Raw genomic sequence first — 17172 nt, 5'->3', positions numbered from 1 at the left:
CAAATGTCTCAAGTAAGTCTGCAGAATATATTGAAATTATACATTACATTTTTTGGTTCTCAAGCAATACTATAATCTTTAGCATTTCTTGTTATTCTAGCATACAAATACTTAAATAGACTATTTACTCTTGGCCCCATTTTTCTTTAAAATTTAACAGATATAAAATCAAGATTGATGGAGAAAAGTTCATTTTAAATCAATTTTGAATGCCTGAATAAAAATTTTGTCCAAAGCATAGCAAAATGAAATACCACCAGTTGTTTTGAAAAGAGTGAACATGGTTTTGTCTAGTCCTAGTATTATCAATATTGCAGTTTTAGTAAATCTAGAATTTGTTATTCTATAGTTCTTGTTATTTTGAGTTATAAGGCCATACAAAATAAATAGTCTCTTTTTTAGGCCTTTTTTTCAAAAATGGGGGTGAGAGGGCGAAATTATTATTTATAAGCACTTTTTTAGATTTTCAACTGGAGTAAATCGGAGCAAGCGAAAGCATTTATTATTTATTTCCACAAATTTAATGTACATTCAGGCAACAATCAGGCATTTTTGGGCCTGTAAAATAGACTATTTATTTTGTATGGCCTAAATTAATGATATAGAGAGCCAAGCATTTGTTATTTCAGTGTGGATACACAGAATCTTTTTTTTCTAGTGTAGTTCTTTCCAGTGGTAAATATTACATGTTATTTTAGGGTACAAATAAAGATAGAAGAGATAGTGATAGTGATACAGATATGATCATAGATAACAGCCAAATACCAGATTCTCTGGAAACTAATGGAGCTATGCCATATTCTATACATAATACCACAGAAAAACCCCCAGTTCAGGTAACAAAATAACTTGTATTCTTAATTTATTTTTAGTTGAATTTAGCTGCACTTTAAGAACTCAACCATCAAGATGTTTAGTTAGTTCTTTTGCTTGTCGAGCACAGGGTTTAATTGGTTTTTACATCGTTTAACACCGAAGTAAGAATTTTAGTTAAGCTTACTAATACCTAATTACATCAATTTTACCTCAATGTTTTTATCAAAGGAAAATAGAATATTGAATATATCAAACTGGATATCTAAAAAGCTTCATCAGTAAATAAAAGGGTAGAATGAAATGACAGGGTGGTTTTCTTAAGTCAAGTCTCTTGTTTTCCATTGTAACCACAAAACTTTATGTAGCACACTAACCCTCCATCACACCCGAATAGTCAATGACCCCTACCTTCTACCTTAACCCCTACTAACCTTGTTATTTCTGATACCAGAATGGAAAATAGAGCAGGTGAGATATAGTGTGTTGGTGAATGGTAGGAATATAGAGGAAAGGAAGCTCAAGGGATCCATTCTGGATTTATCCAAACTAATTTGAAAACATCAAACTTTCTTCTGTTTTTTATTAGCTTTTAGTTTTATGTAGCCACTCAAGTTGAGGTCTAAAGATGATTATCTTGTTTCCTCTTATCATTAACCTTTCAAAAGCTTTAACCAGTCGAATTTTATTTGGGTCAATTCTGAACATCCATAAAAAGCGTGTTTCAACAACATTCAGTTTCAGTGGACTTGATAAAAACTAGTGCACATCAGAATACACCTTTTGTTTGCTTCACATAATCCCAGAGTGTCATCAAACAGATGAATGTTCAAGAGTGGAATCTTAGACTCTAAATGGAGTGGCTACATAGAAAAAGGTATAAACAAATGGAACTTAGGTTTGGTCTAATGTTAATTTGAATCTATCTTCACTCCTTTGTAGGAATCTATTGACTTTTAAATCACTTGAGCCTTCTTACATATCTGAAGGAATTTGTTAAGACATTACAACTTACAACATTACAAGAAAATGTGTGTTTTATTAGCTCATGAGCATTTTTACTATACATGTTTCAGACTATGGAAGTTTATATACTCTCTTGGGTTTTGGACACTCTAACTTTAGTTTCAGTTTTGAGATTCTTTCTTACTTTCTTAGATAATTGTATTATTGGGAAATGTATTTTACAACATGCATTAAATTTGGGTTTATATATCATGTTTGAAAATAAGTTACAAAGTGATCACATTAGCTGTCGTACAAACAATATATCCTTTTAATTCAAAAAAGTCCTAGTGGACACTGATATTACTTTTTTTCCTATCATGATATTACCTAGCTTTGTTTTTTTTAATTAGAATAGAGGTTAAAGCTAACACGAATGGAAAACTAGGCAAATAGCATGATTGTCTCTTTATCTTAATCATAATAAGATGATTAAACTGGGTTTCAGCAATTTTTAAAACAAAAATCTTGTAAGAAGTTATCAAATTATATAGGGAAAGAACTACTTTACCTTATCTTATTGTCTAAATTGAAAGTGGTGCATAAAATATACTTGAACTGGCCATGATGTTACCTTTTAATTTTTAATGATTCAGTTTCAGATTTAGTTTCGTTTCTCCTTATGTTTATGTTCTATTTCTTTTCATTTTTTTATTTTTTTATTCTATTTTGGAAGAATGAAGATTTGCTTGTTAGAATGGATAGTGATGACAGTCCCATTTTCCCTTGAACTAACATTCACTTTGGAACCAAGTGTAAGAAGAAGCATGATCTGTATATATACTATCACAATGGGATCAAACTAGAGGTGGAATGATGTGAACATATCAGTAACTGTATCAATCAAATATTTACAAGTTAATCATGGTGTTGAATCTGTGAATCAAAAGAAAAACTAAACTTGATTTTATGATATGAAATTCATTATATTTGTTATTTTGTAAAAAAAAAAAATGATCCTAGTATTATATTCTTTGACCATTGGTATATGATGAAAATCTTGATACTTTCTATTACACTGATATTGATATATTACGGTTAAGAATTCCAATATGTTCTATATATTATGTAGTTAAAAGTTGATCTCTCTAGTTTGACCCTTAAAACAATTCCCTGTTGATATACACCTTAATATGTTTTGTTTTGTATTGTATGTGTGGGTGACTTTTCTGAGAAAGTTTATCATTGGATGACAAAGATCCTAACTTTTTTTAACTTGTATCTAAGGAGTCATGATTCAAAATGCCTTAGTTTTCTCTGTAGCATATTTTTAGAATTCAAATCTTAGATCATGTACTCAAGCAATTCATCTAAGATTGTCACTTTCAAATTGTTCTTCTCACATGCAGATGAGGACTGATGATATGATTATCGGAATCAAAATTATAAATAAGTAAGTTCCAATGTTATTAATGTCTTAGAGGAAGAGAAAGATAGATTTTTATTATGAAAAGTGATATAGATTGCTGATATTGATTTCTATTAGCTGGTTAAGCAAGTATTTAGATAATAATGTCTCTTTAAACTACTTAAAAAATTTGAAAGTGAAAGAATGTTGTATATGCAAAGCTAATGAGTGATATCTCGAAATTGGAAATCAAAACAAAATATGAAAGTTATCATTAGTTTTCTAGCTATTAGAATATATATTATATATGGAAATATATATATGGTTTCAATTGTCCAATGTTATATAAAGAAAGAATAGGGTAGTAAATCAAAAAAATTGTAATGGGTATGGGTATCCATGAGAACATTTACAAATGCTCACATCATAAATGATATCACAGTGATTGATGGTGAAATGTCAAGTCAAATAACCTAGTGATTGTAGAATGGTACAGTCTAAGAACAGTGATTGTAGAATGGTACAGTCTAATAACAGAGTGATTGTAGAATGGTACAGTCTAATATAACAGAATGATTGTAGAATGGTACAGTCTAATAACAGAGTGATTGTAGAATGGTACAGTCTAATAACTGACTGATTGTAGAATGGTACAGTCTAATAACCGAGTGATTGTAGACTGGTACAGTCTAATAACAAAGTGATTGTAGAATGGTACAGTCTAATAACAGAGTGATCGTAGAATGGTACAGTCTAATAACAGAGTGATTGTAGAATGGTACAGTCTAATAACAGAGTGATCGTAGAATGGTACAGTCTAATAATTGAGTGATTGTAGAATGGTACAGTCTAATAACTGAGTGATTGTAGAATGGTACAGTCTAATAACAGAGTGATTGTAGAATGGTACAGTCTAATAACTGAGTGATCGTAGAATGGTACAGTCTAATAACAGAGTGATTGTAGAATGGTACAGTCTAATAACAGAGTGATTGTAGAATAGTACTGTCTAATAACTGAGTGATTGTAGAATGGTACAGTCTAATGAATGATTGATTGTAGAATGGTACAGTCTAATAACTGAGTGATTGTAGAATGGTACAGTCTAATGAATGATTGATTGTAGAATGGTACAGTCTAATAACTGAGTGATTGTAGAATGGCACAGTCTAATAACTGAGTGATTGTAGAATGGTACAGTCTAATGAATGATTGTAGAATGGTACAGTCTAATAACAGAGTGATTGTAGAATGGTACAGTCTAATAACGGAGTGATTGTAGAATGGTACTGTCTAATAACTGAGTGATTGTAGAATGGTACAGTCTAATAACAGAGTGATTGTAGAATGGTACAGTCTAATAACAGAGTGATTGTAGAATGGTACTGTCTAATAACTGAGTGATTGTAGAATGGTACAGTCTAATAACTGAGTGATTGTAGAATGGTACAGTCTAATGAATGATTGATTGTAGAATGGTACAGTCTAATAACTGAGTGATTGTAGAATGGCACAGTCTACTGAAAGATTGATTGTAGATGGTACAGTCTAATGAATGATTGATCGTAGAATGGTACAGCCTAATAAATGATTGATTGTAGAATGGTACAGTCTAATGAATGATTGATCGTAGAATGGTACAGTCTAATAACTAAATGATTGTAGAATGGTACAGTCTAATAACTGAGTGATTGTAGAATGGTACAGTCTAATGAATGATTGATTGTAGAATGGTACAGTCTAATGAATGATTGATTGTAGAATGGTACAGTCTAATGAATGATTGATTGTAGAATGGTACAGTCTAATAACAGAGTGATTGTAGAATGGTACAGTCTAATAACAGAGTGATTGTAGAATGGTACAGTCTAATGAATGATTGATTGTAGAATGGTACAGTCTAATAAATGATTGATTGTAGAGTGGTACAGTCTAATGAATGATTGATTGTAGAATGGTACAGTCTAATGAATGATTGATTGTAGAATGTTTGAGTGATTGTAGAATTGAATGATGAAGTAAGGGTAGACTTAATTTTAGGTTTTTGGAACAGTACCTCTACCTCTTTTAACTTGTACTCTATATATAAATTTTTTCTGTCTATTTAGTAAATTATATATACTTTCTGTATTCGGTGAGTGTAGAAGCATGTACTCTAGGTTGGCTTTGTGAACAATCAAATATTCTGTCTTGTTAATTATATTTAATTTGCTTTTTAATGTTGAACATTTGACTCTTAAATCCATTCTTGTAAGATTCAGCACCTTTGGTGAAAATTTGTGGATTTATGCCAAAAAACGCAAAAGTTCAGATAGGAACTAAGGCTTTGAACAGACCTTTTATATCAATTTATTATTATGCATGGCCATGGTCCCAAACAGATACAAATACAATTTTTTGTTGTTAATTTTTGCATGCCAACATCTGTACCCTATGTTGCATAGTATTTGCTTTATAAATGTATCAATTTCTACTCAGTATTGATCCTCTTTTAAATTCAAAATTAGTTTAGTTATTTTTAAAATTTAGTTTGTATTTATTTCTTTATATTTCTATTTATTTTGTTTATTTATATTATTTTTTGTAAATAAATTATATGAATTTTAAAGGAATTTATAAAAAGACCATTGAAGTAACTTATGGGAAATTTAAAAATGTCAATTTAGACAATGATAGTGTTTTGAGGAATGGGTTGGAATAATCTCAATCATTTTACGTCAATAACTGAATACAATATCTGACAGTGAAAATATTTTATTATTGTACATTATTTGATATGATAATGTTATGGGACATAATATGGATCTACTTTGCAGATTCATAGCGAAAATATTTCATGTTTGATTTTCCCTTTGATGAAACACAGAACTGTATAATTAACTTAAGAATGAAGAGAAAGGCATCCTGCGTTCTAAACAGATCAATTGCATAGAAAAAATTAACCTTATTCTGTACAATCACCAATTTAACTTGTTTCCTAATGTAGCCCCACATATACAATTACAAGCATTCTGTGTGAACCTAGGATTTTAAATTTTTTGCTAAATGATGTAATTTTTTTTCCTTAAGTTTTTTTTTATTAGTTTGTCATGAAACTGGAACTTTTGTATTAGAAAATTTGTTTTGTATTGCCCTATTTACAATAAGATATTATGTTGTTAATAAGATTTATGTCCCTTTGTTTTCAGTTAGAAGAAATTACATCAGCTAATGCATGAGGTAGTTAACTGATTTTAAAAACATTTCATTTGGTTTCTATCATGCTTTGGTCTCTTCTTTTTCTTACTTTTAGTAGTATGTTTGTAGCCAACAGAGCGGATGTGCCTCAACAAATTGACAAATGAACATGGCTTCTCATCAAATTCTTTGAAAACTATTGCATAAAATATTGTAGAATTGCCTTTACTTGCATATATTAAGTAAAATAATGCAAAAGCTTCCAGTGGTTACTAATTGCATTGACATTATCATTGTTGAGTTACTTAATGTTTTATTTGTATCTTTTTGTTGGCTTTGTATTTTATGTTAATTTCGGCTCTTCTTTCTCCTATTTTAGCTGAGTATATTTCTTATTTTTACACATCACATACCTTTCCTACACCCCTTAAATATTAAAATTAGAGTAATATGATATATATTTCAACTGCTTAGTTAACATGAATATGATTCCTGACACGATTTATACTTTAATCTGACATGGGGAAAAATAATATTGATCATTTAAAATTGGAGAGCCTGATAGCCTGAATGGTATCAAATTAAAGGGATAGGTAGGCCATATTTTACCAATCATACTTTATTCTCAGAAACAGAAATTTTTAGTTAAGCCAATCGGTAATAATGACGACTCCTCAATTTAAGATACTCTGTGATATATAGAAAAATCAAATACAGAAATAGTAATTGAAATTCCTAGTTTGAAGTATTTGAAAGGAATTATGTGATTAACACACATTTCTAGTACTTCCAAAGACTATTTACATATATTCAAGAGTAAAATCAACCCCCAAAATGGAACACCTGTCTCTTTAAGATTTCATTAATGATCAATAACTATGATTTCACTGGTTTTGTTTAGTATTTCCACATAAATAATCTATTGCTAAACACCTGTATTTTCAAGAGCAGTGTTTAATTCCAATTTCTACCATCATTAAAATAATTTAGCATACTCTTTTGCTCTTGTAACATAGGAAACACTGTGTACATAGACTAAAAGTTAAACCATGTTTTGTGTTTATTCTAAGCATTACATTACATACAAAGTCCAATATTTCAAGGTGACATTTTATGAGCTCTAGGAAGTTGTCAGGTAATATTATAAGTTAAATACAGATAAAAACATTTTGTTTAATTAAATGCAGGGGTTTATTTAATATAAAGATTTATAAATTACAATAGAACTTATAAGCTAAGCTACTCATTATGTCTAATTTTAGCTGCACAATTGCAATATTATCACAGCAAGGTTATAACATTAAATCTTTGATATCATTTCCATATTGGTGTATATTTGCAAAAATTGTTAGAAGCAACTTGCTCTCTGCAGATGCATTATCAGAAATAGTTAGGACAAAATTCAGACCTGTTATAACAACAATTAAACTTGAAGGCAAAAGGACAATAATTATAACATGACATAACAAAAATCATTGACATTTAAAGGAAATTTATCAGATATTCATACTTTCTGTTGAAATTATAATGTGAAGGATCTTTTTCTGTCATTTACACTGTTTGAGATTGTGAAACTTAAAGTATCATACCCTGTTTGCTTTTCAAAGGAAGATTCATTGAAACTTTCATTGCAAACATTTTGCTCGAAAGTTATCAAACAATGACTTTTTCATATCTTCTTTTGTTTTAAGCAATAATCCAATTTGTGCATGTATTTACATAAACCAGACATTGACATAACTTAAAATCTTACTAAATAACTTAATCTACACCATGTAACAAGACTTAGGTATTGCTACTTTAATATAATACTAGGTAGGTAGGGCTTTAATAAATATACTCTTATCTTACAATAGATAATACATGATTCAATTACTAACTAGATAGATAAACTGGTGATTTATGTAATATTTACTTAGTATTTTATGTAGAATAATCTCTTTACCACTGCTATTAATCAATACATGTATGTCAGCTTAGTTTATATCTGTTTTTGAACTGTTTTAACAATCACATCATTCCTACACTTCTTGATTGAGTTGTCATTGAAATTTTGATCATGGACAGGGCTCATTAACATTGATGTCTGGATTCCTGGATTCCTGGATGTTTCAGGAACTTCCAGCTCAAAAATAAGCCGACAAATAAAAAGACAGTTGACTAATGTATCTGTCTTGTCTCTAAATTGGGTAAAAAATATATTTTTCATTTCATATCTGAAAGTGTCTCTAGATCAGATGCAGGCATAAATTGAGAGAATCTCTATGAGAAAACTCATAAGCTTGCTCTAGGATAATACAATAACATGAAAGTTTATAGACCGATTATTAATGAATCTAGAATAATTATTAAACAATAGTAATTATAAGTATTATGTTGTCATAGTAACAGTAAATATTACACTATTAACATTGATTTGTATCTATTAATAAAACAATTCTAGAAATAAATCAGAAATGTTAGAAAGTTACAAGTGGCAGTTGTATATAATAAATATTGATCTTTAAGCGAGGAAATGTGCTTTTTTGTAAATTAAGGATGTATTTGTAATAGCATTAATTCCATCTAAGATTAAATTTGAAAATATAACAATAGAAACTGGTATCTAAGGAGTCAGAGGAGCCTCCTGTCTTGATTTTGGTTTAGTACATTACCGTACTTACTGTACAATATTAACTATTTGGCTATTTACAAATATATATACAAAATAGTAAATTTACAAAATAATTATAATAAAAGTTTTATCACAAACTAATTAACAAATATCACAGATATTACAAATGAGACAGTTTTAGCAAAAAATATTTCGAAAAACTTGTAATTTATCTATTGACTTAAGGTCAAACATTGGAATAAACTTCACAAGCTTAAATTTGGCAATGGGACAAGGGAATAACTGATTTGACTGGAAAAAGGCTAAAACAATGATTTGAGGAGATTTTGCAGAATAATGCGAGAGGAACATTAACTGCACGAGTTAAAAGTGCCCAAACCTTGGGCAAGATAATATAGGGAAAACCAATGCATGTGAAATAAGCCTTATATACTTTAAAATCCCCAAAATAACACAGAACAAATTCATAAACATTATACATTAGTTTTAATATCACTGAACAGTTTCCACAGTTTGAGCTGTATCATTACAATCTTGAATGTTTAGTCTATCAACACTAAAATCCTTTGAATCAAGCTCGAGTCCTGATACACCATTAGATTGAAGACCTATATCTCCATTGGGTTGATTGATAAGCGTTTCGGCTTTAGTAGAGTCCTCAACACTCGTTGAATCTGAAACATTTACTGATGCTGATGCGTCAGATGATATAGTGTCTGCTTTAGAACTACAGTTAAGTCCCTTCCTTGATTTACCAGTTTTCGTTCTTCTCCTCTTCCTAGATTTTGAAGCAGTGGGTGGTGTTGGATCATGTTTTATTTTGGGCGGCGGAGCACTTTTTGGCCTTGGCAATGTTTTAAATGGAAAAGTATTTTTGATTGAGGACGATTGACTCAATCTTGAATTGTGGACACAATTACGGTCACGAGGATTCCTAGTTGGCCTGTTCCTTAGTTCTTGAATAGCATTGTTCCAATACACTGCTTGACACTCATCGCGAAGTTTCGCTATCTTCTTCAAATTTTCTACCCCTCTATCATATTCTTGTTTTAAAAGTTTGTAGTCCTCGCTTACCCAAGGTTGAGGTTGACTATCATCTATATAGTACTCTGAAAAGTGATGGAAACGTCCTCCAGTAGCACATGCTAACTCGTACAGAAAGTTGTTAGCATCTGTATTGTTACAGTTGAAAGCTATAGTATGGATTGGCAATCGGTTCTGCATTAAGACTTGGGCTATGATAGATTTGGGAGGTTGATCAGGACAACCATCAGTGAGTAGGTAAATACCATCAGTTCTCGAGTCAGAGAGAGCATACTTGATGGCTCCATATGTATTGGTTGATCCAGTGCAGGAGAGAGCATTTATCCACGATTGGGCGCTGTGAAGTGATTGTGGTGTGATGTCTACCAGACGAGAACTCCAAGTTTCTACTGTTGTACCAAAGCTAACAATATTTATGGATTTCTTGTGTCGCAATTGTTCTTGAATCAGGCCCTGAACTTTCTCTTTCACAAATTTTATATTTTCTTCCATAGATTTGGAACAATCTATTAAAATGTAGATATTGTCCTCTATAATAGTCCCAAACAGTGCTCGACTTCCCTTTGTCAGCCACTTTATTCTTTCTTGTATTCTGTTCAGAGCTATGGTTATCCTTTGTTCGTAAGTGCGATGGATGTCTTGGGTCACAATCACGTGCTTAATGGTACCATCTGTCCATCTTACTGCTGGAAACAGTGTCTCACAATATATGGCATCAACTAACTTTTTATCCTGACCCTCGGGAGCATTGAAACTGTTAGTCACACCCTCGACATGATCAAATGTTACTTTGGCTAAAGCATCATGAAATTCGAGTTTATTAGCTTCAAGACCATACCTTTTTAGCCATTCAGCAGAGCCCATAGAGGATTCTTTTCTTTGGATCATTCTGGCAAGTTTTCTTGCTGCTTTCTTTGGATCCTCGTCCTTTTTCTTTGGGGGATCCCAATCTCCTTCCTTTATAAGGTCTTCAATAAACTGATTGGTGTTTCTAGCTTCTTCAAACTCTTCAAAAAGAAGCAAGACATCTTCTCTGATGCCGGCGCCTTCTGGCATTCCGCCATACATGTTACGTTTAAGAAGCACTTGGGAATCCCCATTGGATCCGTTCTGAGGAGCATCATCATCATAGGTCACCATTTCCATTGTTACAGCATAGGCATGGAATCTCCCATTTGTACATTCTGCAAGTCTCCTAAGATACTGTATTGTGTCTAGATTGTCACAGTTATAAGATACCACATTGACGGGGATACATGGGTGCGAATTAGTTAGCTGTTCTATAAATACTCCTCGACAAGCATCAATTGACGTACCTTCCGTTAGAATGTATACAGCTTCATTACTAGTATCTTTGAGAGCCTGAACAACAGCTTCACATGGGGCAGTGGATGATATTGGTTCAAGTCTATCAAAACTTTTAATCCATTCAATAGCTTCATAGATTGTATCGTGTGTTACCGGTACACATGATTCCTTAAATAGTTTCATATTATCAGCTGAACGAATCAAGTTAAATTTACTAATGCGGGATATCTGTTCCTCTAAAACCATTTGAAATGCACCGATAAATTGATTGAATTGTTGAGGTGACAAGTTTTTGATGTCCAAAACAACCGTAACACACTTTTCTTCAATTACTCCAAAAGTTCGTCTGCTCTCAGAAGTCAGCCATGACAACCGCCTCTCAAACAACCGCAAAACCTGTTTCAAACGATTTTGAATTTGTATGAGCTTTTCTTTGGAACATTTAAGATTATATGTATGTCCATCTTTGCGGAAGGCTCTTTGAAACAATGAACTGCCATAACGTGATGCCACTGGCCTCTTTAATGTAGTGTCATAATCATCACTCAGTTTAAATCCAATAGTAGGTAAAATATGGTACATATTCAACTTGTTTTTCTTTAGTCCATAATTTTTTAGCCAGCTTTTCGTTGAAATCAGTGGAGAGACATCCAATTCCCATCGCAGCATGGACGTCTTTTTCTTTCTCCCTGATTTTTTCTCCATAATCGCACAGTAACTGTGGCCAATTTAGCACTTCAAATACCGTTAAAATGTCGATAAATGATGTGATCACCATTTGACTAAACTGTCAAATGAGAACTCGTCAGGACAGGTAATTGTTTACTCGTAGTGAAGGAAGCTTTGTAGACGAGAATAACTAGTCACGATAGAGATCGATTGTATTGTTAATCATTTCATTGATAGGTAGACGTGATTAACATGCCATTGATTGAATGCTGAATAATGTATCTCACCTGGGCCCAGTATAATGTATATACCACCCTGGATAACCGTATATAAATAACGCTTAGAATTCTGAGTGGGTAATAGAATGTAATATATAGCAGTAATTATGAACATATTTAGAAGTGATAATCCCCTATTGAACATACTATGTAGATAAGGGGGTCGTTCAATATTCACTTAAATCTATATGTTGAGGAACAAAAACCGGCTCGTCACTTCACACCACTGTACAGAATCGAAATTCAGCCACATAAAGCACAGAAATCATAAGAGGCTACAAAGATGCATTCACACCCTGCTCAAAAGATGAAAGAAAGATGAAAATGAATTCTAAATGAACATGAGACAGCTTACACTATTTTATATTGAATTAATGTTGCGCCTTAAAAAATATACCACGCAAATCTGATTATACTGTTGACTAAACTCTTACAAATATATATCGTTTCTCTCTTGTTCATGTAATCTCTAATATGACTATTGCATGAAAATCTAAAGACAAAGCAGTGCTATTTTTATACGTATGATTACGTATCATTATATAACATCTTTAAAAGTATTTTTGAAGAATAACAGTTCAAAGGTAACCAACAATAAGTGCAGCATTATTTGAAAAAAACAAATACGAATTTTCGCTTCAAATGTGATCGGAATTTAGGTGAAGATGAATTTTACAGTATGAAAATCTAATGATCTAATATTTTATATTTTAGCTGGAAGATGTGTGTGGCGATCTAGGATTAGGACAAGTGACTCCTGTAAATGTTCGTGTAAATATTCAAGGTTCCACAGGACAAAAGTTGTGATATGAATGTTTCTAGATCATGTGCTTATATTCTTTGGTGTCACAGATTATTATGTAACATAGAAATCTTATCACCTTCACCAAATCATCGTTATCAACCTACTGTTCAGCAGACTGTCTAATAGTTCTTGAAAGATTATAGATACTTTTTTCCACAGTGTATAATTCTTGCTAGCTTTTGGTAGCTAATCTATTCAGGTGTCACGCTTTGTATTGTAAGGCAATTCTTTCTAAATTTATGGTTGTATTAAAAAGAAAAATAGTTAATCTAGTTCGCAAAGCAGTGTTTATCCTATAAGAATAATTTGTTTTGTCCAGTATTCATGTTTTAAATTTAAAACGGTTAAAAAAATATGCACCATTTTGTATGTAAACTTCTCCGGGCTTTTAACAACTGTTACCCAAATTGTTTACCACACATACGATTCGAGTAAGACTCAATTTAAATAGCTTTTTCATAAGAGATGATGTGTTAGCTTCCAGGTATCATGTTCTCCAGCTTTCACAAACTAAAGCAAACAGAAACGACAATTGTTGAAAGTAGATATATATGAGTGGGAAATGAAGCAGGGCATAATATATTTTAACAATCGCTGCATTCTGAGTAGTTTTAGCTTCTCCTGTTATGGTTGATGTCATCGTTGTAAATTTCTTTGAATTAGTCATTCCTGACTGTTGCACATGTAAATAATAGAAAATCAAATCTTTAAAATCAAATATTTTTATGAGAGACAGCCTACTGGAAATATATATTAACTCTCAAATAAGGTTAGTCCCAAAAACTAAAACCTGTTATTTCTACTATCTGGTTACTTATAGGTGAGTTGATGTATTGACCATCGATAGAGTGATTTCAGAGTATTTTGACTTGGAACTAGCCCGTTTCTTCTTGTGTTATATAGTTAGGCATACCCTGTTTATTTGTCTACTTACATTTATTGTTAAAGCTTATTTTTTGTATTTATTTGTGTGTTTTAAGAAATGTTGTTGTTAATTTGATATAGTCGTCTGGTTATTTCCTTTTAAGCTCTTTTTTAGATTGAATTTTAAGCGCCGTACATCAGACGGTATTGAGCTCAACATGTTTTGTTAATGGTTTATAGGAAAATATGATCTAAATTATAGAAATCCGGTTTTATTGCTATGGTATCTGGCGAGTTTACTATCTGAATTATAGTGGAAATGTAACGGTTCTGTAATTTGTAACTCATACTTACTTTATTAGAAACTATATATATATATATACATACAATATATTATATTTGAAACTGTTTTAATTATCTGAAACTTATCATGATTAACAAGACTTTGACTTTCTTTTTTATAAATTGTATGCAAGGAAATAGCAACCATTTTTATACGCCCACATGAACATGAAATTTTTCAATTTTAGCTCGTAAACACTCTAGAAGGCACAATTCTTGACGGATTTTGACGAAACTTGGTGTGAGTGTTCATAATCACCCAAGGATGAACCCTATTTAAAATCAGAAGAATCGAAAAATATTTAGTATGAGTTATTGCCTGGTACTTGAAAACGCGTTCAATTTTTAGCTTGTAAACTCTCTAGAAGTGCAATTCTTGACGGATTTTGACGAAAACTTGGTGTGAGTGTTCGTAATCACCTAAGGATAAACCCTATTGAAAATCAGAAAAATCAAAAAATAATTAGTATGAGTTATTGGCCTTGCTATTGGAAAAGCGTTCAATTTTTAGCTCGTAATCACTCTAGAAGGCACAATTGTTGACAGATTTTGATGAAACTTGATGTGAATGTTCGTTATCACCCAAGGATGAACCCTATTGAAAATCAGAAGAATTGAAAAATATTCAGTATGAGTTATTGCCCTTGTTCTGGAAAACGCTTTCAAATTTAACTCTTAAACACTAAAAGGCATGATTCTTACTGGATTTTGACAAAACTTGGTTTCATTATTCAGTCCCGCGCTGAAGATTGAATATTTGCCTTCTAGAGTTTTCACGAGCAAAAAATTGATCAATATTATTCAGTATCGCCCTAAATAGTTCAAAAGAAGTGTATGACTGAAGGTTGAATATTTCATACTGGTGATTGTTACTGTACTGCTAAATATTTTTATTCAAAATCAAAGCTGCCAGTGGGCGTATATTACCTTGCCTGGCAAGCTATCTTAACTAAATAGTTAATAACAAGCCAACAATAGTTTCTTGGATTTTTAGAATGAGAAATCTACTATAAAGTGGTTACAGTTTTAGATTTCTTATGACAGTGGGGTAAAAGGGAGCTGTAAGGCTATTAGAATAACTTAGTAAAATGTGTATCATGGATTATAATTGGTAATTTTTATTGCATGACTAATAGTACAGAATAACCTAGGTTTATGAATTAATCTCTTGCTAGAAGCTGTAATGCAAAATGTTAATCCCATGGGTTGTTGTTCAATGCATATTAGTTTATATAGACCATGGGAACTCGGTCCAATTTGTATAACTTACTTTAGATGGAATCTTATATATAGATATAATAGGAATGACGTGATATTACTTAGTTATATAAGATCAAGTGTTATAACGTATGTTATAATAACAAGATTTATGTTATAGTATTAAATGATAATGTAAGGAGTGCTGATTAAGTGAATAGTTTATTATTTTGTTATCTCCCTTCGCGATATATAATGATGTATGTATATCAGATCACTGCAATAATATCTTTTATCTCCTTTCGTTTGTCTTTCATTCGATCCTATATTACTCTCCTCTCCCCTTGAATCAGCAACAGCAGAAGTGATGATCTGGATCCAAGTGGACTATAGATTTTGCTTCAAAATTCTGTTAAAATCCAAAGAGAGAACTATCCCGAATACTTTGTTCGTATTCTTAATGAGTCTCCAAATAATAATTTAAGCTATGGATGTGACAAATCATGACACGGGAAATCATCTCTCTAAGACATCATTACACATGAACATGAGGGTTTCTGAACAATGACATTTCAGTTATAAATGATATTTTTAAATTGCATGAAATTGAACGTCTGATGCCTATTTTAGTTTTCCAAAACAACCTATTTTCTTCAAACCTAAATAAAAAAAAGTCCCTTTATAAACTGCCTGGAGGTTAATTATTGTTCATTGATCCAGGTGATTCTTTACAGCAAATTTAAATTACAGTAAAAGTAAAATAGACAACCGATCACTTACAATTTACTATATAGGAAATGTCTAGATCGTTTTAGGCTACAGACCTACTTTGTCGACCCGTTACATTAAGCCTATTATTACAAATTAATTCACCACAGAGTGTATATTGGTTATCCAAAACCTCCTGATAATTTGATTGCATAGTTCAGAGTGTATGGTTTGATAACGAACGTGACAATGATTTAAACTGTGACAATACTAGTCTTACTTCACAGATATTCCACGATCTGTCTAATTGAAGTATTTAAAGAATGTATATCTATATACGATATAAATGGAAGTTTATAGTTGAGTAAGAAGTAAATGTTGAAAGGTTTATTCCTTTGGGAGACATCCTATACATCGTAATCAGTAACTACTCTCTTGACACTGCTAACTTGATATAAATATTATTTATCATCAACCCACGACTCGCAATCGTTTTGTACCGTGACGGTTACTTCTAAATTACAAATAAAAAAGCTGAATTTAGTTACATAAATGTTAAAAAAATCTGTAAAAAACATTCTTTATCACTTTTGGTTCCTGAAACACAAATAATCGACTTCAAACTAATCAACACTTCACTTAACACGAGAGGTGAATGGCGCCACTTGGAAAGTCAATTTGATGATTATGAATTACCAGAACACCGTAACAAGCGTTTTCAGAACTTGTGATTAATTCTTGTGATTTCTTGCTGTAAATTCTTATATTCCCGGACGAGTGATATGAGTTTTTTTCCACCAAAATAAATACGCAACTCTCGATTTTATTTGAGAATGCTTACCTTATTGTAGATTGCTAAGGTTCTGTTCAGGTTATTATTAATCCTTAAAACAAAATTGATCCTTTTTGCTTAGCTTTGGAAATTTTGTGGGTTAGATTTGTACTTGTATCGTATCCGTGTTTAAGACTGTTCAACTATATATACATACAATATTTTTAT

General features: G+C 31.6%; 1 protein-coding gene across 1 annotated transcript; it reads right to left on the bottom strand.

Moving 5' to 3' along the window:
- Window positions 1–10211: 10211 nt before the first annotated feature.
- LOTGIDRAFT_114133 (hypothetical protein) lies at window positions 10212–11978 on the bottom strand (the record flags this gene model as incomplete). Its single annotated transcript, XM_009052251.1, has 1 exon — window positions 10212–11978. A coding segment is annotated over one exon (1767 nt), but the record flags the coding sequence as incomplete, so codon positions are not given.
- Between the last annotated feature and the right edge of the window lie 5194 nt (window positions 11979–17172).

Source organism: Lottia gigantea (genome assembly GCF_000327385.1).
Source record: "Lottia gigantea unplaced genomic scaffold LOTGIsca_18, whole genome shotgun sequence".
NCBI lineage: Eukaryota > Metazoa > Mollusca > Gastropoda > Lottiidae > Lottia > Lottia gigantea.
The sequence above is the reverse complement of the archived record's forward strand: the minus strand, read 5'-3'. Positions and strand labels throughout refer to the sequence as shown.